General features: G+C 44.3%; 1 protein-coding gene across 1 annotated transcript in view; it reads right to left on the reverse strand.

The window, feature by feature from the left end:
• Window positions 1-14,321: 14,321 nt before the first annotated feature.
• The window catches only part of SLC4A11 (solute carrier family 4 member 11), a 170,534-nt gene continuing 159,793 nt past the window's right edge, over window positions 14,322-25,062 (reverse strand). The window contains exons 19-20 of the mRNA XM_026648175.2: window positions 21,341-21,510; window positions 14,322-15,284 (exon numbers count right to left, since the gene is read on the reverse strand). Coding sequence (XP_026503960.1) covers window positions 15,221-15,284; window positions 21,341-21,510 — 234 coding nt within the window. The 3' untranslated portion in view covers window positions 14,322-15,220. The remainder of the gene's footprint in view (window positions 15,285-21,340; window positions 21,511-25,062) is intronic.

Below are 25,062 nucleotides of genomic sequence, written 5' to 3' on the forward strand. Positions count from 1 at the left end.
GGGTTTAAACGGAAATCAGTACTGTTTCCAAACTAACCAGTTTGCATCAAACTCACAAGCCCTCAATCCTGAATTTCGGGGGTGTGCAAGGGGCCAGCACATCTGGAAAGAGGAGAGCACATAGGGGCTAGCACAGACGTGTCAGCCAATGCAGGGTCCCTTCACTGGGATACATTATAAACCATTGCGGTTACAAGGTAAGAACGCAGTAAGGCACCTGAGGGGAGAGATCAAATAGATAGTTTATGGATCTCCAGAGTGAAGTTCAGCATGACAATTAGCAGGACCGACTCTAGGCACCAGCAAACCAAGCAGGTGCTTGGGGTGGCACAATTCCAGGGGCGGCACTCCGGGAGGTTTTTTGTTTTGTTTTTGTTTTTTTGCTTGGGGCGGCAAAAAAACCTAGAGCCGGCCCTGCCTCTGGAGCATCTGGCACAGGCCACTGAGCTAGAAGGACCATTGGTCTGACCCTGCCGGCCCACTCTTATGTCTATCAGGTGACATTATGGCTCCAACCGAGCTGAAGTATTATTCCCTTTCCATAAGACACGTATTTATCAATACAGGACATTATGGAGAGGAAATTTGTGCACCTGGAATAGCCATCAAGAAATCACCAAGCAGAAATGGGGGAAGACACTTAAAGATGTTAAAAAAACTCCACAGTAAACAACAAACAAAACCCAAGTCAGTCAAAATCAACAGGCGTTCCAGATCCCATTCTTTAGCTTGGTGCTCTCAATGTGAACATAGCAGAGAAGGGATAGTCTCTATTTGACGATCTTTTATTAAGGATCCAATATAATTCTATTATTTACTTAAGGTAATGGCTGAAGTGCAGAGTACATGACATTTTAGCCCATGCGCACTTGCTACAGCTCTTTCATACACAAATATGCACGCTCTGACATAATATAGGACAATGGCCTGGTGCTCTAATCGGATTATAACAGGACTCTAATGATTTGAATTGTGATGGGAGCTAAGAAAAGCTTTCAAATGTTTTCACTTGCATACTTGCCCATTGTAGGCATTTTTCTTTTGGCTTGTTAATATAAAAGTTCCCTTGCAACATGGGCCAGATTCTCAGACGGTGTAAACTGGAATAGCTCTACTGACTAATGGAAGCGTGCTGATTTACATTAGCTAACAATCTGGCCCGGAAAAGCTCCTATGCCAAGAGGAAAAGCAACCAACCAATCTCTCCGTGGAAGAAGAAAGGTTGTACCTGAAGTGTGTCACAAAGTCGGTGTAGTTCTTGGAAACGTTGTACAAGAAATACGCAGCAGTATTTTTCCTACCATGCTCTAGGTGGCATCAGTTCTCAATAGAAGATTGAGACTCTGATTTAAAAAATAAATAAATAAATAGCTGCATGTTTAGTGCACAGGCAGCGCCGCGTGCCAGTGTCTGTGAATAGACTCTTTCCTCCGGAAGGTAGGATTAAAACGAGCGTTTCTTGATCTTTATTACGTACGATTTTGTATTAGACGACTGATCCCACATTATGGTAACCGGTTTTTCAAAAAACAAGTTTTGATCTTTGCCTTTTCTTGGCCTATGCTGCGATCACAGGTTGTGACTGCAGCTTGGGCTGACGGACCTGTGCTAGCGTCGTGAGGGGCTGCGGCAGGAACTGTACAAGCCCACCCAGACCCCCGGGTAATTACTCCGAATCCTGTGTTGCTGCCGCTTCACCACTCCAGTTCTCAAGCTAGCTAGATTAAAGCGAGCTCAGGAGGTCTACATGAGCCGCAGTCACACTCCACGATTGCAGTGCAGACACACCTAAGGCAAGAAAAGGTGTGTTCTTAACTCGGATTAGCTAACTCAGGATAATATAGCAATGAAGACATGGCGACTTGGCTTTTAAGGCAGGTTAGCAGCTTGATTGCTCCCCAGTAGGCTTTAACTCAAGCTGCGAACATGGGGTCAAAGCCGAATGGCCGTGTCTTCACTGCTATTTTAACCCGAGGTAGCCAACTCTGATTAGCTAACAGAGGTTAAGAAAACACCTCTCTTTGCAGCATACACATACACCGATGATCAAATGCATTATCCCTTGAGAACATGGGAGCTTTGCCATGTGGCTGTACCTTTCAACCTTTTACGCTGTCGTAATATAAGGCACGGCAAAATAACTACTGCCACTGCTGCGTTCATAAATATCAGAGACGGGCTAATCTCAAATTCAGGTTAATTTTTCGAAGAGTGATGCCTTGGGAAGGGCAGTGCAGAAAGGAAAAACCTAATTTCTCTCAAATTTCATACTACACTTTATCGGCTTCCAAAGATTCAGAAGACGGGAGCGCTGGAAGGTGGGGGAAGAGGAGAGAGATAATCACTCTTAAGCTCCTCCCAGAAAAGCAAGCTCCGTCTAGTTGAGATCACAAAAATCAGATGCCAATCAGAGCAGATTGTCTCTCTCTCCCTCCCCCCTTTGGCCACTCAGAGGCCATGATATGATGTATACTCCTGATACAAACTTCCTGAGTGACCGGGCAAACTGCAAGTGCCGGTAACTCTACAAAACTCTGTCCACTCATGATGCCAAAAATGAGGTAAACTCGCATCAGACTATGCCCAGCATCAAATATGTATTTGTTTGGGGATGGAGGAGTCTGTCCTGGGGCCCATATATGAGCCTTCTTCCTTCTTGATGTGTTGATGAATGATGGACAATGTTGACATTTAAATGATCATCATTAGGCTTCAGAGTTTGTATTGAATGGGGACACCTTGCACTACCCAGAACTATTGTTTTAGGCCAGTTGAAGTCTCCGACAGATGCACTGCATCCATTGATAGTTGGTTGACACCTCGCTGGTTATCTCCACAACCATAAGGCCTAGAGACTTAATGAGTTTTAAATGAAAGTTTAGGCTGCAGAGCACAGCTGGAAAAGAGCCCAGGATCTGGCCAAACTTGGCCTTTGCTGCTATCACTGCCTTAGAGATTCTGGCTTCTCCAAGCCCTCCTTTTAATTACGCTGGAGGGTAGGGATAGGGTCCAGAGTGACCTAGACAAATTGGAGGATAGGGCCAAAAGTAATCTGATGAGGTTCAACAAGGACAAGTGCAGAGTCCTGCACGAAGGAAGGAAGGAAGAATCCCATACACTGCCACAGGCTGGGGACCGACTGGCGAGGCAGCAGTTCTGGAGAAAAGGACCTGGGGATTACAGTGGACGAGAAGCTGGGTATGAGTCAGCAGTGTGCCCTTATTGCCAAGAAGGCCAACGGCATATTGGGCTGTATTAGTAGGAGCATTGCCAGCAGATCGAAGGACGTGATTATTCCCCTCTATTCGGCACCGGTGAGGCCACACCTGGAGTATTGCGCACAGTTTTGGTTCCCCTACTACAGAAGGGATGTGGACAAATTGGAGGGCAACGAAAATGATTAGGGGGCTGGGGCACATGACTTACGAGGAGAGGCTGAGGGAACTGGGGTTATTTAGTCTGCAGAAGAGAAGAGTGAGGGGGGATTTGATAGCAGCCTTCAACTACCTGAAGGGGGGTTCCAAAGAGGACGGAGCTCGGCTGTTTTCAGTGGTGGCAGATGACAGAACAAGGAGCAATGGTCTCAAGTTGCAGTGAATAATACATGTGAGGAAACCACAAACTGCCAGCAGCCATTCTGCAATCAGGACAAGATACTAAAAACCATCGGGGAAATGATTTACTGGGAATCATTCACTCAGCCCCAACTGTCACCCACACACAGGTGCTGCCTGGTGGAAGATAAGGCTCAGGACATCTGATACCACACACGTGGCTACAATTGCTTGGATATTCTCACCTCGCATTCATCCGGTGGGAGAAAGAGCCATAAATAATAGACGATTAACATTTCTTCTCTTCCCTCTCTACCCCCTATTCAGCCCCAAAGCTACATGTTGAGAAACCCTATTTGACTACATGGCTTATTGTGTGGTCGTGTCATAGAGACGCAACGTTATTGTTGCAGGAACATCCCCTAATTTTGTGGTTATTTTAAGCCCCCAGGTTTACCATGTTGCAGTGCACAAAGCCCCTGATTCACCACAGGGCATAAGCATGTGCTTCGCCCCCATCAGCTTCAATGAGACAAACATGTTTTAAATGCTTTGCTGGTGTGATGGGGTGACTACCCCACACGCCCCCTGCAGGGCTGAATGCAGGCCAGATGGGCCAATTAACCCATTAGGCAGCTGACTAAGGGAGGCTCAGCTGGGCAGGGCTTATAAAGCCCGGGAGCTGAGAGCAGAAGGGGCTGCTGGGAAAAGGCAGACACTCCCAGGTGACAGGGAGGAGTGAATGGAGATGGCAGGCTGCAGTCACTCCCTGGGAAGAGGGAGGTTTTGGGGAACAGGTAGGTCTAAGAAGAAAAGGGGAACCAACAGTAGGAAGAAGCCCAGGGAAGGAGCAATGAGGCCAAAGAGAGAAGGCCCAGACTGCTGAGCTGAGGGTCGCTGGGCTGGAACCCGGAGAAGAGGGTGGGCCCGGGTTCCCCTACCAGCCACTGAGCGAGTGGCACCGAGGCAGTGAGCGAGAGGACTGCCTAGGACCATTGAGCAGCTAAACCTCCGCTGGAAGGGGGAACAGGGACAGTGACACGGCTGGAGGGCCAAGACACGAAGAGGACACTGTGGTTCCTGAGGCTGCGAGAGGGGCTGCAGGCGGATGAAGTGACGGTGTGCAAACCACGGACGCGGGGAGGGGGGGGGGCATCGGCCTCAAGCTAATCCCCAGAGTACCAGAAGGAGGGGCTGGTCTGGTGGTGAGGGGTGCGCCCCATGACAGCTGGAATAGGGGCAGATTTAGGAAATGGCATGTAAAACGAAGGAATAGAGGGGAGGGTGGGCGGGCTGACTTCATATGGTAATGCTTTGTTGCAATGTAAATGAATGGAGATTCTCACAATCCTGAGCAGTTGCTCTGCTTGGACTGGCCTTTGGCGTGACCTTCAGCAAGGAGAAGAGGTGGCAGTCAGCTATAGGCCAGGACGTCACAAAATGACATGTTGAATTGCCACAGTCCTTGCATTGGGAGCAAGACGGGAAAACACCACTTAGCACCTCTGGGGCAGCACAGAAAGCCGGCGCGGAGGAGAGAGATGTCGTTGGAACGGAGGATGCAGCAGAGACATCGCTTCCTTCTCTAATTAAGGGAGATGAAGCATCAGCACTGGAGGGAAGTTTAGGACACGGGACGCTCTTCACATAAACTACAGGCCCCAGTGTCAGAAATTTGCACGCATAGTTCTCTCGAGCTCAGTTGTTTCTAATACACCCCTTGCAATTGGATCTAGGGGTGAGATTGCGTGCCCCGCCCTTGGGAGGCCAAGCACACGCAGTCCAGGAGGAAGGTGAAGCAAAAGGATTCTGGGCTCTCAAGGGCCAAAATGGACTCTGGTGTAACACAGGCAGCTCAAGAAGCTGCTCCAAGGTTCAGCAACCCTGACTGGGCCGCTTCTGAGCAGCTTGACAACCCACTGCGACCCTGCCCCTGTTTGAAAGGGGCCTTGCAAGAGTTACCTACCCTAAGGGAATTATTGCTCTGTCGACCAGGGGGCTTTTAGGGCTTGGGACAGGGGCTGCCTTTTTTGGGTTCTACTGAGGACTGTAGTGGAATTGCAAGTTATCACTTTAAGAGTGTGTGGGGGAAGGAGGGTAGAGAGTTTCTGGTCCTGCTTGCAGGTAGGAGGCTGTGTAGGGAAGCATTCCATCAGAGGCAGTCAGCAGCCAACCAGCCAGCCCAGAGTACGGCGGGGTGAGTTGTGCCTCTGTTTTTAGGGAGCAGCCTGTTTTGTCTCGCCCTGATTTTGAATTCTTGTGTGTGATTGCTCTGAATTCTCAGAAATAAAGTACTGTTATGGTGCCACCTTTCAGCAAGAGAATTTTATGTTTTTACCTAACTTCTCTGTGTTTATGCCAAACCATAACATTTTTGTTCTGTTTGTACAGCAACCCAGCACAATGGTGTCCTGCTCCATGACTCTGCTTCCTAGGTGCTATAATAGAAATAATAATACAATGGCCTGACCGGGAATGAGAATGTGTGTGTGGCAAGGGGAATCCCTCCTTAAGCACCTAATTAGCACCTTGAACTGCACGTCAGTGTCCAATTGGATGTGTATTTGCCCATATGCTCATGCAATCACTACCATTGTGCACAGTGTCTCAGTGAATGGGTGCCCACGTTTTTTCGACATCCTTTTCTGAAGGCCAGACTCTTCCCTTATAGATCCTCAGATTATGTTTGCCCTTTTACTGACCTACTTAAACCTCTTTGAGATGCTATTACTCAAAATCACTCTTCCACACACACCAAGGAGGCTGGTGAATAGCTGCTCCATAGTTCAGCTGTTGATGATGGAATGAAATATCTACAAAAGGGGATCACGTTCATTCTCCCAAATGAATGAATTTCACTGGCTATTTTGTTATGGTCACATTCAGCTCTGTTTTAGGTTACCAGAGAACACGGCTACCTTTTCATGGGTAACAGAAGTAGGCACCTTGTTCAGGATTCATTAGTACGTAGGCAATATCATAGCAGTGATGTAGGCAGGAGGATGGTCCCACCGTTAGGGCACTAGTCTAGGGCTTAAGAGATCTGGATTCAACTTCCTACTCTGCCACAGACTTCCTGGTGGGTTTGGGCAAGTCATTTAGCCTCTCTGTGGCTCAGTTTCCCATCTGCAAAACAGGGGTAAATAGCTCACAGATGTGTTGTGAGGCTAAACCCATTAAAGATAAGGAGGTGCTCAGATTTGATGATAACGGGGTCCATATAAGCAACTCCGGTAGAGAGAACTTCCTGAGACGTCATTTAAAAATAATCAGCACCCTGTTGCAAGAAAAAGCAAGATTCTCCTCTTGAAACGGCAAGACAGGTCTACCTTCCACCTGCTCCATCCAGAAATGCTATTTCAGAGCACAGCATAATTCTGTGTCAATGTCTCATCATTCCGGGCTTGATCCTGAAGCCAACTGAAGTCATGGAAAGACTCCCTATTACCTTCAGTTGGTTTCAGCTCAGCCCCTGAGCCTTAAGACACCTTTGTTAAACCATAGTAGGGTATTGCAGTTTTAGAAGAGGAAATCAGTCCTTGGGCCACTTTAAATAATAAAAAAAAAGAAAGGACACATCAGAGCACAGCATCGAAATATATAAACCGTATATTTCTCTTTTTATTTTTATGTTTCAAAATACAACAGAGTTCCTTATACAATAAAGGAATTGTTTTCCCCAAGAAGCAACTCTTTTATCAAAAGAAAATCATTCACTGTAATCAACACTAGTTAATATGCATGCGTTTAAAATCCTACTTAGCAAGTGCAACATCTATAGGCTCCATCTCTATAAATACAAACCATTTGTGTTTTGCCACTTAAAATATTTATAGACTAGTTCCTAGCCGAGCTGTCAAGGAAACCTTTTGGTCACCAAGTGCAGAAATCTATTAACTGGCTGCATTCCAAATGACATGTCAAAAAATAAAACCACCGCGAGCAATCTCCTGGCATGTAACAGATTGTCTGAGCTCAGCACCTGTTCTAGCATTAGCTTGCATGGAAGCAGGAGACAGGATTTAAGAATCAGTTCTGAATATCTCAGGGAACAGAGAATTAAAGCTCCTCTGTTTTTAGGTTCTGGGTGCTCCATGAGGCTTACCTGTATACCATTACCCTGTATCTCCCAGAAGGGGGTGGGGAATTGTAATCTGTCATTTCTGTCCAACACAGGCAAAGAGACTTGGCTGCATAATATAACCTGTAGGGGTGAATACTTTAGGGAAGTAAGAATTAAAGGGCAGATTCTGCCTTACCCACATGGCAAAGTGCCAATCTTCACAGCGGAAATTGAGGAATAAGATACAACGCCGTGTGGGTAGGGGGGAGGGGAAAGGGAGAAGAAAATACAGAACACTGTTTGTAACTAGAATATTCTTTAAGATCGCTGTAACCCAAGTTACTCAGTTAAACGCGTGAGATGCTAAAATTCTGCTGACATTACACATGCGCAGTCAGCGGACGTGTAGGTAGGTACAAGTCAAGCCTTCCACCAACCACCATGCTTGGCGAGGGACATGATGGGCTTGCCGGACTCTTGCATTTGTACTTCATTTCTCTCTGTTTGGGTCTCTTTGAAGCCAAGATGCCATCTGCCAAGTAGGGTCATAGTTGTGGAGGTGCACCCCAGCCTCAACAGTCAGACCTGGGCACTTCAAGTTAGGCTCCTAACTCTGCGTTTAGGCATCTAGCTAGAAGTGACCTGTTTTCAGAGATTCTGAGCACCCACAAATCTCAGTGCAGTCAAGGGGAGTTGCAGGCGCTCAGCACCTCTGAAAAACTGGGTCACCTATTTAAGTGGCGAAGTATGAAGTCAGGCCCCTAACTTCCGCACCCAGGTTTGCAAGGGCGGGTCGTTGCCAACCAGAAGGAGCTCCACGTCCCAAATTCCGGAAGTCTGGGGCTACAAAACATCGCACATTGAAATGGATACATTAATAATGGAAAGGTGTATAGAACATCACTGCTCAGACATGTATTTCACTGAAACAGATACACCGCCTGATGAACTTAATAGTTTATACCGAGAGGGTTGTGTCACTCATGGAACATAATTAATCGCGCCCTGAAAATAGATCACCTGCAAACCATGGTACTTAATTACCTACTGTACTAGCTATTGCACTCATTGGATCAGCTACTTCCAGGAAAGCTGACATATGTCTCATTGCCCTGCTGAACTTGGTAAACCAAATACGGAAACAGATACATCAGATGTTGAACCTGATACGCAGATTTTCTGTCGGACCCGATCATGTAACTAAGGTGAAGGTACTGTCAGCCAGCTCTTCTCTTTGCGCATTGGGGACAGAGTGCCAAAGACTATTAACCTAAAAGATTTTAAATTTAATCAGTTTTCCTCCTTGCTGCCATCTTGCTCAATCACAAAGCGGACAGCACCATAGCAAGGAAGCAGTAAACGGTGACACAATACAGGAAATCACTGGGATTGGGGCATTTCAAGCTTGAAGTCGAGCAGCAGTTAAATTTAGAAGTGGATATTAGCCAGGGGGATTTGGTGGCTTTCCACACCTGGGCGCTCAGCTCAAGTCTAAGTGAAATGAGTTTGATGGTCTAGCTTGGTTCACAACAAAAAGAATCCACATTACAAATGCCACCATACGCATGTTGGCACAACAGGCCACCTCTACTCATCGAACATCCAGGCTTTGGCTTTTATAATGGAAACTGAATTCTCTCACCAGGAGAGGCAGAGACGGGGAGGGAGAGGCAATACATTCCCCAGGACATCATAAATGTTCTATCAGCTACAGTTCAGAATTGTACCCAGTGATCCATGTTCTTGCACTTTTCTGTAGAAAAATTATAGACGAATTTTCTTAGCTTGAAGGGCAACCATGGGCATTTGTGAAGAAGCAACAATGCTGGAGATGCCATAAGGATTATGGACACAACACAGTGAAAGAAGAAGGTATTAGAAGTTGTCAGGCATTTCTGGAACTTCTTAAAATATTCTGGCAACCTCCAATACCCTCAGCTCTTGACACAATCCTGGTTCTTTGCTGTAACACAAGCCAGGCCTGTAGCCCCGGGGATAGAAATGGGAGTTCAAGGCACGTTTTCTTTAAGCAACTTGATATCAAATTGGCAATGCTATGTGCTTTTCACTTCTAACATCCGCTGGCCTCCTTGGAAACACACCTAGGAAAATTAGACAATCACATCACTTCAGTATTTTTGGAAGCTCAAGAGATGAAAGAAAGGCCTGCTCTAGTCAAAAACAGCACCAGAAAGCTAACCATCTAAAGAGGTGCTGCATACAGCAGCACAACAATCATATAACAGAAATTATGAATGATTCATAATTGTCTGAGATGGCACGAGTTGCCATGCCTACACCTTAAAGCTAGCTCAGAATTTGCACAGGCCAGTGAAGATTGAGTAGCCTGCTATAGTGACACATTGCCAATGTCTTTGGAATGGAGAGTAGAAGAGTAGATTTTGCCTCTGATGTATGATCCATGGAAGGACTGTGTGATGGTCAACACAAGGAGAAGAGAGAGCAACGATTTAGCAGCAGTAGCCAATGCCATGGTATGGGAAACAGAACAGGGCAAACAATTTATTAATTTAAACCATCCCTACTGCTGCCAGCTAGCTTCCAGGTATAAATGCACATTTTAAAAAGTGACCCTCTCACTGTTCTAGGTGACTTTTATCTCTATCTATTCAGACATGTGCAAAGTGAATGCTTAGCAGAAATCTGGAACATGATGGCTGTTCTTGAGGTGAGACCAATGTATCTTCTCCCATTGACATTTCTTTCCTCTCTCTTCGAGATGGCAAATGAAATATTTGTTCCGATTAACTCTAGGTCTACAATCCAATCAGCTTGAACCAAAATTCCTGCTTCTCCCAAGATCATGCCGTTGAACTATGTTTTCCTGATGAAGGGTTCAATGCAGTGAAATGGAAGGTGCACACCTCTCCGAAAGCTGGCTTAATTCGGTGGCTCAGTTGGAGAAGCATGTTTTAGAAGCTGGAGATTTTTTGTGTGTGTGATCCTAATGTGATATGCACGGAGTCAAGGGCTTGTAATGGTCATATTTCAGCATCTTAGTGTATTGTATTTGTTTTTATATGATTGTATCCCTAATTCATGGGCAGTTCATCAGTGATGTGTGTTTCTCACAATACAGTTATCTGATTCTACCTTGAGATGTTTCACCAAGTAGCATGTTTGGCCAGAAAGTAGTTTTAATTTTTTTATGTCACTACCCTAACAGTGACCTGGTGGTATGTAACCAGCTAGCTTTTAACATCCAATAACGCTTTCAAACTTTGCCGCTGCTTGGTGGAGATTTTTGTGTGTTAGTTTCTGAGCAATCTGGAAGGCAGATTGTACCTCGTTCGGCAGCCCATACAGCACCAGCGTTCTTTAATACACACAACAAACCTCAACATATCCATTTCAATGTGTAATGTAACAACAGAATTTCATCAGCTTTAAAAAGAACTTTCAGACCCGCAGACCTATTTATCAATTAAGATTACATCTCTACCTGATCAGGATGACTTCTAGCGATACCATTAAGTGCCTACAATCTACAGCCTTTAAAAAAAAGTGTATTATATTTCCCAGTACCCTCATAATTTTGGCAGATGTTGGCAACTAATTTAGGTTACAAAATTCCAGTCATTTCACAAGCATTTACTACTCCCTTCTGACTCCAGTAGAATACAGCACAGGGCCCTCTTAATTAACAGCATCTTTTCATCTTTTCAGATCCAGTTCTTTGGCAATATTTATACATAACATTGTGCATATCTATCTAAAGAGCTTATAATAAAAGAAAACTTTTGGTGATTACATTCTAATTGTCTTAACCTTCACACAGGTATTAAAGTGCAGAAATAGTTCTGTTTAGCAAACTCTCTTTTCTTAGTTAGCCTACTTCCTGGAAATGCCTGCTTACGTCAGTAAAAAGAGAAGCAAAAGAACTTTCATTTGTAACAGGAAGGGAAAGGTACTTGTATGAAAATCCTGACTTTTTTTTGGTCTGAAATAGGATCATCTTTACCAGTATCTTGTGAGCCTGATAGAATTCAAGACATTCTGACATAGTCAAGCTTTTCATCTGATACCCATAGATTAGAATGTAGGGCCAGATCCTCAGATAGAGAAAATAGGAATAGTGCTATTGAGTGATGATGATTTACATCAATTGATTCTCTGGCCCATGATTTATATAGTGAAAACCCTGGGGGGGAAAAAAAAAAATCATCTAACAGTCATGTTTATGGTAAAAAGAAAATACACGCGAGGTTGAAATTGCATCACAAACGGTTCCAAAAACAACAACTTATAAAAGTAGTTAGGGTGCTTATTTTAGCTGTGAGGGTTAATTTGCCTCCAAATCATGTTGAAGTGTAACTATTTCTATATTTTACATTGCTTAACTCAGCGACATTTGTCACTGCATCCGGACTGCTATTTTCAGAGAGACTTAGAGAAAAGTAAAGGGCATTTTTGGTTCTTTCAAGAAACTGAGAAAGAGCTCATTTAAAATAGGTTACTCCTGCAAGCGCTTTTGTTAAGTGCAACATACACAGTCTGCCAATGCAAAAATGACAGGTTGTGGTCACTCATGTAAGTTTACAAGGTGAACAATGAACCCTATGGTAGCTGTTCTATTGCACATAGTTTTATAGGGTTTTCTTTTCCTTTTTAGTCCTACAGTATTTTCATGCAGTTTGCAGGTATGCTCATAGGCTTTTCTGTAACTAGATTTATTGTATGTGTACAGTGAAATTCACCTCCTGTGCAGAGGGTCAACCCAAAACCTATGGACAACTTATGTTCCATGAGACTGCACAGAGATGAATTTCACCTATGCACTTTTACTTGAAACAGCTGCTTTGCACGCAGCATTCACGCCCCACTCCCAGTCAGGGGATCCATCATGTGCTTTATACCCGCTCATGCACAGAGTCTGATTTTTCACATTGTGAGGTCTGCTGTTAGAAACACAAACACTGGGAGCCCAGGCATCAATGACATAACACAACAAATGTGTAGTTCGAACACCCATGTTTTCAACACGCAGGTCACTCCAAAGTATTTGAGACACCCAACCTTCTTTTCAGGGGGTTTCATTTCAATGTGTTTTACACTGGGAAGGAAAGAATTTGTTGGAAAATTGTCTTATTGCAATTCATATCTGACCATGGATATCAATACTGTTCGCTTTTGGAGTCACCTAGCCTTTTTTGTTTGGACTGGCACAGACTGCCCCCTGGACCATACAACAGCCTTGTTTGCTGAACATTCACCTCATCTTTAGGTGAAATTAAAGAAACGAATAAACTTTAATTTGAAACTTCTGCAATGACTACTAGCAAGCCTACTATAGACCTGATGCCAGGATTAAGAATATTAGTCAATGTGCATAATTTAGTTGCCTTTAATTCTTATCTTCTTGTTCTGGATCATGCAAAAAGCGTCAGATCTGTTTGTTAGTTAGTTAGCCATGTTTGTTACTATAGCGATTTCTTTTTGGTATGCTAAGACATTCCTAGTAAAAACAAATTAATGGCAATGCCCACGTTTCATTTATTAGGAGGGCCAAATTAGGCTATGCCCTTCACAGCACATCCGCAGGAGTTGAGTAGAACATAAGGTTACATTTTCAAGGTAATACAATGCTGCTTAGATGGCTAATGAAGTAGAGAAACTATTTCCCTGCAATTACTGTGCTCAATGTTTATCCCCGACAGTAACGTATACACCCTTAGGAACAACCTGGTGCTCCTTCATTGGATTGTCAATGGGAAACTTATGAAACTTCAAAGGGAAACTGAACACTCTGCTCTCAGTACTTTCCTTCAAAGCTGTAGGCAATTGCATTATGATGGAATCCCTTTGAGTGTTATTAAAAGCAAACTAATTATTGAATGAGTTACTGAGTTTAGGTTTATAAGTTTGGTTTTAGCATATGAGCTTTCTTCCCCAGTTCCTCTCAGTGATGGAGAGATGTGTTTTTTACTTTGTAAAGGAAGCCAAATCGCCGATTTATTCTCTCTGATAAATCTCACCGCCAATTATTGTGCAAACAATTTGCTTGAAACAGAACACTTGTCTGCGCTAATCTACTGTCTGTTTGCATTTATTGTAATGTGATCCTAATTTTTGCTTTTTAAAATTATCTTCATTGCTCCACTTTCTTTTCTTGTAAAGTTTGCCACTAGCTGCACTGCAGATCAATATGGAATTCTGCTAAAGGATAGCTTGTTTCACAGTACTTCAAGTATAGAAAAACTGACCATAATACCAGCTAAATTAAATAAACCAAAAGATAAAATCGAGAGCAGGAGAGTTAGAATTCATACAGAAATATAATGTAATGTCTGGGGGTGGGGGAAAATGGGAGGTAGCTACAAAACTGAAACAGTGAAGTGACAAACAGAAATATTGATTAGAAAACAACAAACTTTCACTACATACTGTACATTAAAATTAAATGGAAAATTCACGTCAGAAAGGATGATGCAGGTCACAAAAGCCAAAGGACTAGAGGAAAATGAAGGAATGTTTGAACTTAGCAGTATGTTTAAAAATAATAATCAGTAATTGGGTTAATGCAGTTTGACAAAGAATGGCTTTGAATAAGAAAAAAGAAGCACTGAAGCAAAGGACAAATGTATGTCAACATAGTACAGGTAACACTGATTGCACAAGAACACTTTCAATATCTTGAAAGAATATGCCTATATATCCAATATATGTATAATATATATGCAAAATATATACACAAATCTAAATTATGTATGTATATATGTACACATAGGCAGTTCTGTACATATGTATATGCGAACATTAATGCACATGACTGAATTTTGCCACATTTCAGCATCCAGGTGAATTTGGGCACAACCAAAAAGGTTGCTGCTGTACAAACCTACAATTCTATATTTGATTACTGAGAAGTAACAGTGTAAAATAGGTTCAACTAATTCCCAAGCGGCTTAGACCCAGCTGTAATTACATCAGCATCACAAAGTGAATCCAACCTCTGAACATTTCTGGTACATATGAAGAAATTAAATACACAATCTCAGCACAACCATATTCTTTTGCTTCCCAGCCCATCCACTAATCAAGAACTTGACGAGATCACTACACGTCTCCTCTGACATAGGGCTATCCTTCTGGAAGATGAACTGGAGAGATGGGTAATTGCATTAAAGCTCCAAATTATTCAGTAATTCTGTAAAGCAAGGGTTGATTACTGTCCTTACATATCAATAGTGTTCTGGGAAAAGGGACAGTGTATAAAAAAGGGATCCCCCCCTAAAAAAGGGAACGCGAGGCAACCCTAGCACAGCACAATCCAACAAGAGAAACACATTGATCTGTGGGATTTCAAGTTTTAGGATGTAGAAGGTAACATTTCCATAAAGCTGGCTTGCCTCAAAACTCAGAAGAGTACTGGCCTCTCAATCCAAGGCTGTTTTGATCTGAAACTTGAATGGCCAATTGGTCTTCAACCGTGTATCTCCAAGTGCCAGACTAGAGCAGAAAGAAAGTCCTGGAGGTTCTAAACAAAAGAGAACTTCAGATAAATAATTCTACATCTCAGCAAGGCTGCCATTTCCTTTCGATCCGAAAAGCTGTTCGTTGTTCTCAGAGCAGAGATTCATTTTTAGTGCTCCGCGTCCATAGCATCTAAGTATTTTGCTTCAATGATCCTAGGAAGCAGGTTATACCTACGAGTGAACAGAGAGAATTAGATTCAGGTTAGTGCTGCAATAAGGGTTATGCTCATCCTTTTCCAGGCTCTTCAGAGCTGGGTGTGTCTGGGGCAATTCATGCCACTTGCTGATTTACATCAGGTTTGTGAACCTGGAGGGAAAACACAGCCATGTTTGCTCACATCGCGGGAATCCCTGAAATGGCAGCGTTGCAAAGAATTGCCTAGAACAAATTGCCCTCAGCTGTCAGGGCAGCATCTCCACCATGGCCAGCGCTGGTGCTCCCTCTCCCCTCTGAAGGCGGCAAGGATGGAGTGGAATGTTGGCCTCGCCCCCACATCTGTGTCCCTGGCTGGTTTGGGGGAGGCAGCTGACCAGCTTTTGATTGGTCGAAACAGAACATAAACAGGCCTGAGGAGCTGACGTGTTCAGGAGGGGTCTAGCTTTCCTAGAACGTCATTTCCCTCTCTAATGTCTGGTGTTCAAAAGTCACAAAGCAGGACCCAAAACATCATGAGACTGGCTTAAAACAGGACGCCATTTCAAATAAAAGAATACATTTGAGTTCCTTTTACGAGAACCCAAATAAACAAAAGTCATTAAGATTCTCAGACACTTAATGCCTCCAAGAGCTGGGGCTTTAAGAAAACACACCAAATATTGCTCGTGAGTGCTAGCACCACTGCTTTTACAGTCACTCGTCTTTTGCTTCTGCCCACTTCACTGTGTTCTACATGTCTTGTCCCTGTGAGGTCTTTGCGGGAGGGACTGCCTTATTCCATGTTCCAACCAGGACCCCATTGTGCCGGGCACGGTACAGATTGGGGCCTCTGGAATCTACTTTTATACAACATAATAATAATGGTATCTCCTTTGAGTGAAACAAACACTAAGTGACAACGCAGTCAACATTAATAAGCTTTCTCCTTAATATATTCTACTGGATATTTGTAGATTAATCCTCTGCTTCCTCAACAGCACAGGAAGTTACTTTTCAGCTATTTAAATAATAAAGACAACAATGTAATAAGCCTGGTTTAGATTTAGAGCTCCTCAATTGGTAGCCAGGAAAGGAGATTTCAAATCTCACTAACTGCAGCGCAATGTCCTAAACTCCTCAAATTGATCCGATGTGAGATAAACACTGGAAAATGAAAACATCCTGGAAAACACAAACTCTGTTTGATCTACATTCAGTTCATGTTGTGAAACACAAATGATTGTGCAAAGAGGAAAAGGGATGCTTAAAATACTCTCCTATCCATGGGGATACAGTGCCAGAGAAGTCACGTTTAGTCAGCAGCATCCATGCTTCCCCAAAGCTCTGACCCTGCTAAGCATTGAGAGAGGTCACATTTTCTCCGGATGGAATATTCCATTACAGCCAGGGTAGAGTCTCCCAAAATAATTACTCCTGGGGGCATTCTGCGCCAAAACATTAAAAATTCTGCATCCAATATTTTAAAATTCTGCAAACTCTGCAAATTTTATTGGTCAAAATAATACTACATAATCACACCAGTTTCAATTATTTTGGTAAGTTATTTCAAAATACCTGTCAGCAAGTATGTCTGTAAGAACATGGACACACGCAAAAATTCCCCCAGGAGTAGAGAGTTAAAGAAACCCCCTATGCCAACCCAGTTCCTGTTTCTCTGCCCTCTTCTCCCCACCAGAGTCCAGCCATGGGGCCAGACACCCACACCTCTTCCTGCAGAGCTCAACTGTGGGCTCCCGAGCCAAGGGATCCAGAGGGAGAAACACCCTGATGCTTAGTCCCAGGCCTACACGGAGTTTCCTGCATGCTGCCCTCGCCTTCCCTCAGGGCATGCTGGGAACTGCAGCTGCCAGGAACCCTCTAGCTCCCTCTCCCTCCCCCCAGCAGTGTCTTCTATGTGCGAGCTGGGCTCTGCCGAATCCAGTGGCCCCTAGTGGCACCGCAGCCCATTTCTGTGGGGGAAAGGAAATTCTGTGCGCACAATGTTAATTTCTGCAAAATTCTGCTGTGACTCACTGGATACGGATTCAGTTCCCAGCTCTGCCAAACATTCCCCGTGTGACACAATCTCCCTTCCACTTCCTTATCTATAAAATGGGGATAATACTTCCCTTCTCCTACCCCGTGTCTGTCTTGTCTATTTAAATGATCAACGATGTGGGGGCAAGGACTGTCACTTACTATGTGTATGTACAACACCTAGCACAACAGGGCCTCGAGTCTTGGTTGGGGACTCTCAGCAGCAGGGTGGGTTGATTTAAAGCATGATTTCAAGCACCGGGTGGAAAGCTTTCATTTAATTAATCAATTTTAATCAACTTTTCCATTTGTATTTCAGTTATTTTCTAAAGCAGGGGTCGGCAACCTTTCAGAAGTGGTGTGACGAGACTTCATTTATTCACTCTGATTTAAGGTTTCGCGTGCCAGTCAGACATTTTAACGTTTTTAGAAGGTCTCTTTCTATAAGTTTATAATATATAACTAAACTATTGTTGTATGTAAAGTAAATATGATTTTTAAAATGTTTAAGAAGCTTCATTTAAAATTAAATTTAAATGCAGAGCCCCCCAGACCGGTGGCCAGGACCTGGGCAGTGTGAGTGCCACTGAAAATCAGCTCACGTGCTGCCTTCGGCACGCGTGGCATAGGTTGCCTACCCCCGTTCTAAAGAAAGGAACACTCTCACTGGTTGATATAACCATTAAAAACATGTTGATGTACAGCTAAATAGAGCCTTTAAAGTAGATTTGGTATATCTTTTTGCTACTCAGAAGGGTTCACTGTTACGATGTACATTTATTTAAGCAATTATATAGCTTAGTATGTTCAGATTCTTATCAATTGTACATTTGTGTAAGTTAGAAAATGGTCAACGATGGGTGAAGCCATAAATATTCATAATTTGAGAACTGAGCCAATCGGAGCAAAGGAAGGGAGAAGCTATAGAAAAGGAGTATGAGACCACCCCTGTGGGCTCAGTGGATGATCCTGACAAGATACATGATGGTGTCTCCTGGAGTCGGAGGCTAGGTCCTAGCGTCTGTGGTGACTTTGCCAGCCTCTTGCGCCCAGTAGCACAGCCCCTGGGTCCCCCACAGGATCAAGCCTTTAATACAGCACATGTCCTATTGTGCCATATTCATCAAGATTGGCTTCAAAAGTTGGATGTTTATCCTCTGGTTCTCTCTCTCTCTCTGTAGGAAAGCAGCCTTTAACTCAAAAGTTTTTGATAGAGGCTCATGGATTCAGCATATTTAATTTTTATTTAAATGTTTTGATTATAAGAAGTTTAGACCTTAACATATTTTGTATTAAATTCAGATTTCATGGTAAACAGGTTTATTTTGTCAAGAAAAACATTAATTTAAATAAATTTAAATAAAAAATCCAATTCTCTCCCCCCCCCCCCCCCCCCCCCACCACAAACCATCTGTTTTTATCCACCCTGCTCAGCCCTGCTGTAACACTAACTAAAGAGGACAAAAATTCAGGACACAGAGAAGTAACGGTTCTCATAGTTACAAACTTGCTCTGATTGCACATACTGAAGTATCCATCTTGCAGTCTAAGCAGTAATCCCTAATATTGTCTGTGTGCAGTGTGAGACAGTGAATGTTGCTATAAGAATTGTAACTTGGAGTGCAGGGGACTGGACTAGATGACCTCTCAAGGTCCCTTCCAGTCCTATGATTCTGCAATTCCTATTTTTTTAATACAGTTAAACAATGTAACCTCGATGTTGTTGTATGTGGGGGTTTTGTTGTTTTTTGCAATCCACTCCCCTCCCCCCTTCTAATTAAAGGAAAGCAAAACATATGCAGGATAACATTTAAATGATTTCACTTCCATTTTCAATCCACACCTCGCTCTACTGTGAGCTGTGAACAGTTCTCCTGACAGCAGGGCTCGATGGCAAGGTGGTACAAACACCTGTGGACGGTCTGCACTAGTGCTCCCTGTATTACTGTAACGCCCAGTTGTCAGTAGGCGGGATCGAACCTGGGACCTCTGGAGCTTAGTGCATGAGCCTCTACTGCATGAGCTAAAAGCCAACTGGCTGTTAGCTAAGGCTGTAGAGCAGACTCATTTTCCCTCTCTCCTTCTAAGTGGTCTCGGTGCCACTAGATGGGACAGAACACCACACCCAGGAGATGTGGGGGTTACATTAGCACCATAGGTGACGCACTGTTGTTACAGCAACCAAAAGAGAATTACCTAAAATTTTCATTTAGACACAGCCACTGAGGGGACGGGAAAGGAGATGCTCACACGTGCTGCTGTCATTGTCTGGCTGGAGGCATTTTCTGCAAGGCTGGGTTGAGTGACCAGCAGCTCATACGGAAAAGCAGCAATTAAGGGCAGCAACAGAAAACGACAGTCATCCAGAGCCTAATCCTGATCCTAATGGAGACCACAGCAGTTTTGATGTTCCCTTCAACGGGGACAGGATTGGGCCATTAGTTTCCACCTTTGACACACACTGTTCATTTGCAATCTTTTTCTTGCAGATTCTCCGAGCAGCCCCCAGTGTCTTTTGGATCAGGTGGGAAACGCTGCATTGTAATGCAACAAAGGCAGCAGGGAATCATTAAACTGCTACAATGCTGGCCAATGCCCAACAAGCATGCTTAGAAGTGATTTTCAATAGCTTATGACTGTTTGATGTTTAATTCATTTCCCACCACACCTAAGAAAGGACAGAATACGAAAGAGGGCGTCGGTCAATTGTTTTATTTAATGAGCCAAAAAACCCCAACTCCTACAATGCTGAGAAAATGAATTTCTTTCACTCACTAATGGCCCCTAAAGCATCCAGAGAGTCTCCCGAAATTTAGACCAACCCCCCCCCCAAAAAAAAACAAATCACTTCTGGGCCACTATGGCAAATTTCAGCCAATTGTGAACATGTGCCAATGTAATCTTAACACTAGGGAGCACTGCACAGGAGACTGCTGTAATTGTGCAGAGGTTTGAAGCTGTAAAGCACTAAGTTAACACTAAGAGTTCTTTAGGAGAACATTCGTGACTGTATGTAACAATTCTGCTGAGAGTAACTAGTTACAGGTCAAGCTAGGGTGCTGCATGAGTAATCTAGGGCCTGGTCTACACTAACACCCCAATTCGATCTAAGGTACGCAACTTCAGCTACGTGAATAACGTAGCTGAAGTCGACATACCTTAGTTCGAATTTACCGCGGTCCACACGCGGCAGGCAGGCTCCCCCGTCGACTCCGCGGTACTCCTCTCGCTGAGGTGGAGTACCGCAGTCGACGGCGAGCACTTCCTGGTTCGAATTATCGCGTCCAGACCAGACGCGATAAATCGAACCCGGAAGTTCGATTGCCAGCCGTCGAACTACCGCGGTAGTGTAGACATACCCTAGGACATTACAGGTTGAAGACTCAATCACAGCTTTACCCCAATCAAGGGATTGTCATGCTACCCCTAGAGCAGACCAATCTGCCTTCTGCGTTCCTCCTTGCTTCTGTGCTACAGTCTGTCTCGGTCATGGGTGGCTTTCACTTAGATATCTTATCTGGTGTATATGGTTCCAAGGCTCCCTGCCCCACACCACCTTGGGAAGTCCTGAGAAAGATCCCATCCACCGCACACTGCTAGTCATGATCCTGGTAGCTGGTTCCAGGGGAGCAAGTTGGCACCTTGTGTGACCACTCAAGCCAGTGCAGAATATGGCACAGGATCACAGAGAAATCGAAGGGCGAGTCTACACTACAGTGCTACATGGGTGCAGCTGCGCCGCTGTAGCGTGTCTGGTGAAGACGCACCATGCCGATGGAGGAACGCTCTCCTGTCACCATGATGACTCCACCTTGGCAAGAAGCGTAAGCTACGCTGGCAGGAGAGTGTCTCCCGCCGACATAGCGCTGGTGTGGACAGCGCAAAACTTGCATCGCTCAGGGAGTGCAGGGGCTTTTTCACACCCCTGAGCAATGTAGTTTAGATCAACTTCAGTGGTAGTGTACACCTGCCCTAAGTAGTATGTAGTTGCCTAGTCAGAAGCCAAACAGCCTGGCCACTCAGTGAGGTGTCTTTGGTACAGAGAGCGTCTTACCTGATCGGGATCATTCCTATCATAATGAGAGGAAAAATCATCTTCATGTACGGTAACGGTGACATCCCAAACCCACAGAGGATGAGAAGCTGAAGAACCTGCAGGCCTGTGAAATAATGGATCTTCCTCTGAGGGACCCTGCGGATGTAATGCGTCGGAGGGTAAGCCGTCTGTGAACGAGAGAAGAAGTATACGTCAGGCAGCAATAGACAAATCAGTCCAGGTGGGAATAAAGTCTAAAAAGTGTGCTCATTAGAGAAATTATTTTAGGGAAACCAACAAACAGCTGTAAGGGTTCATATCACACATCAAGTCAACGGGTAGATATCACAAATACACAAATGGCCCTGCAGATGTTGAAGGATTTTCTAAGCGGAGTACTGGCCCGTTCCTTAAGCCAAAAGGGCTGAATTGGGGATTTCTAGGGTTAAAGCTAATACTGGCAACAGAACACAGAGAATCACCGGGCAATAAAAAATGGGGGAAAACCAGAGATAGACTCGCCTCGAGGAACATCTGGAGCACAAGAAATACTGATCTAAATGCCATAATTAGATTCCTCTGTGTATGATTAGCAGCACTTTGTAGCAACATGTAAAATATCCGGGGGCGAGGGAGAGTGTGTGCATCATGTGGTGATGCTATGTTAGGCAGATCTGTTTGCGTGCTGCTCCCATTTGAGTTTGTTTTCTATGTTTTAATCATTTGAGAACTTTCCATCTTCTCTTTAGGGGGCAGACTTCAGCCCAATCTGAGATCGAGCAACTGTGGAACTTCGCTGGGGAGAGGATAGAAGAGACCACACACAAGGAGACGGCAATGTAGTGTGAGTAGGAGTGACTATCCGCTGATGCTGATACAGACGAATGGATCTAGGATCACAGCACCAGTTATGCAGGTTTCCTAACCTAGATACAACAGGCTAATCTGTACTAAAACAGATATTATTTGTTATTTGTGTATCATAGCACCTAAGAGCCCCGTCATGGGCCAGGACCCCATAGTGCTAGGTGCTGTACAAACACAAAATAAAAAGACAGTCCCTGCCCCAAACAGCTTACAACCTAAGTATAAGACAAGAGACAACAAATGGAGTACTCTGCATACAATATCCATACCCATTCTTTATTTACAAATAAGTATATTCAATCAATGGAATCAACAGTACCTGTGACATCCTAGGTAGCAGTGGGTGTCAACAGATGCCAAATAAAATTAGGAGACTGTTTTTCCGTTAGGACCAAATCCTGGGCTCAACTGAAATCAATGGGAGTGTTGCCAGTGAAAAAAAGAGTTACTAACCTTCCGTAACTGTTGTCCTTTTGAATGGATGTGTGCAACACATCTCAATCTTGGTGCGTATGCAATCTGCACAAAGTCGTTGGAAATATTTCCCTCTGGTACCCATCCGGGCGACTCAAGGGCCCTCTGCTATGGTGCGCCACTGTGTGCTGGTATAAAGGGCCCAGTCGCCCCAGAACCATCTCAGTTCCTTCTTTCTGGACTGCTCCGATGCAGAGGGATAGGAGGGTGGGTTGTGGAATGGACATGGGCAATACATTTAGAGGAATACCAGTTACAGAAGGTTAGTAACCGTTTTTTCTTCTTCAAATGATTGCACATGTGCATTCTATTCTCAGTGACTCAAGCCGTAAAGTAGGAGGAGGGATCCAAGTTCATGGACATACAGAATGGAGCACAACTTGTTCAAATTTAGCTTCACCTCTAGAGTATTGGATGATGGCATAATGGGATGCAAAGGTGTGAACTGAAGAGCAGTTTGCTGCTCTACACATTTCCTGGATAGCGAACACACCAACGCTACTTGTGATCTTTCTTATGTAATGTGCCATCACTTTGCTGGGCGGGGAAATGCCTGTAAGATCATGACTTACACTAATGCAGGAGGTTACCCAAGATAAAGTTCTTTATGAAGAGACTGGGAGACCCTTCATTCTGTCTGCAATGAGTCTGAATGGTGGGTTGACAAATGGAACTCTTTAGTTCTGTCTATGTAGAGTGCCAAAAATCTCTTAACACCTAGAGTATGCAGGCATTGCTCCTCTCCATTGGAGTGTCGTTTTGAGGCAAAAGATAGGTAAGTAAATCAACTGGTTAATACGAAAATTAGATACCACTTTAAAGAGAAATCTTGGATGAGGGTGCAAATATACTTCAAACCTTAAAGAAGACTGTATAAGGTGATTTGCCCACCTTCCTGCATGCAGCTCAGCCACCTTCCTGTCCGAAGCGATAGCTACCAGAGGCTCAAATGGAGGCCTCATGAGCCTTGACAAAACTAGGTTCAAGTCCCAGGGCAAAGGAGAGGTTTCCTTATCTGAAGATACAACCTTTCCAGAGCCTTCAAAAATCTGATTGTCATATCATTAGAAAATATAGAACAGTTGTCCAGTCCATACGGAGATGAAAAGCTGATATTGTTGCCAAGTGGACCTTGATAGAAGTAATTGCCAACCTTGCTGTTTTAGATGCCATAGATAGTCCAGGATATGATGGATTGACGACTGCACTGGCGAAATCCTAGATTGACAAGACCAGATGGGAAAATGCTTCCACTTCAACATGTAAATAGACCCGGTGGAGGGCTTTCTGCTATTTAACAAGACATTGAGAGTTTGCTCCAAGCAAGACTCCTCTCTGGGATTTAGCCATGGAGCCTCAAAGCAGTTAAAAGAAGTGCCCACCAGTTCGGGTGGAGCAGCCCACCATGATCTTGGGAAATTAAGTCTGAGTCCAATGGAAGTGAAACTGAAGCCTCCACAGACAGATCCAGGAGAACGGAGAACTAGTCTGCTGGGGCCATGTTGGAGGTACTAGTATAACCCAGGCATGGCCTTGTTTGATCCTTAGCAACACTTTGTGTAGGAGAGGAATTGCAGGAAAAGCATATGAATCTGATATTCTTTCTGTGAGCTTGATAAATTGCCACATGAAATCAGACATCTTTTAAATCAAGGACGGCAAACCAGTCTCCAGGATGGGAATAATGGAAGCCGGGGTGACCATGCAAAACTTTATCCTTTTGAGAAATCTGTTGAGCTGGAACAGGTCTAAAATTGGTCTGATACCTCCCTTCGCTTTAGGGATTAGGAAATAACGGGAAGAGAACCCCTCCCCTCTGAGACACTGCAGAACCTCCTCCATGGCTCCTACCCAAAGGCGTGACTGAACACCTGGAGGAGGAGATCCTCGGAAGAGCATCCCCTGAAGAGGAATGGGGAGGGGCAGAAACCAATTGAGGGTATATCCTAAGTCCACAGTGCTTAACAGACATCAGTCCAAAGTCATCTGGGACCAAGCACTGAGGCAGTGGGAAAGGCAGTTTTCGAATATGGGGAAGATGGAACCTGGCATTCTGAAAATTGGCACGGCGTTCTGTAGTGACCCACCAAAATGCCGGTTTAGCAGCCCCTGGGTGTCTGTATAGAGCAGGTATTGATGCAGAGGCAGAAGGAGGTGGTGGTCTGCATCTATAACCCCCACTCTTCTCTCTCTGCAGGTCCTGCTGAGGTGCAGGGGAAGAGTAATGATGAGTCTGCTGCAGGCAGAAATGTTTTCTGGATAGCTAGGGAGTGTACAACCCCAAAGCCTTTAAAGTCGCCCCAGAGTCCTTCAAACCATGGAGCTTAGAGTCGGTTTGCACCAAAAACCAGTGATGACCCTTCGAAGGGCAGGTCTTGTAATGTCTGTTGGACCTCTTG

This window comes from Terrapene carolina, unplaced genomic scaffold, assembly GCF_002925995.2.
Source record: "Terrapene carolina triunguis isolate 2854851 unplaced genomic scaffold, T_m_triunguis-2.0 Scaffold66, whole genome shotgun sequence".
NCBI classification, from domain to species: domain Eukaryota; kingdom Metazoa; phylum Chordata; order Testudines; family Emydidae; genus Terrapene; species Terrapene triunguis.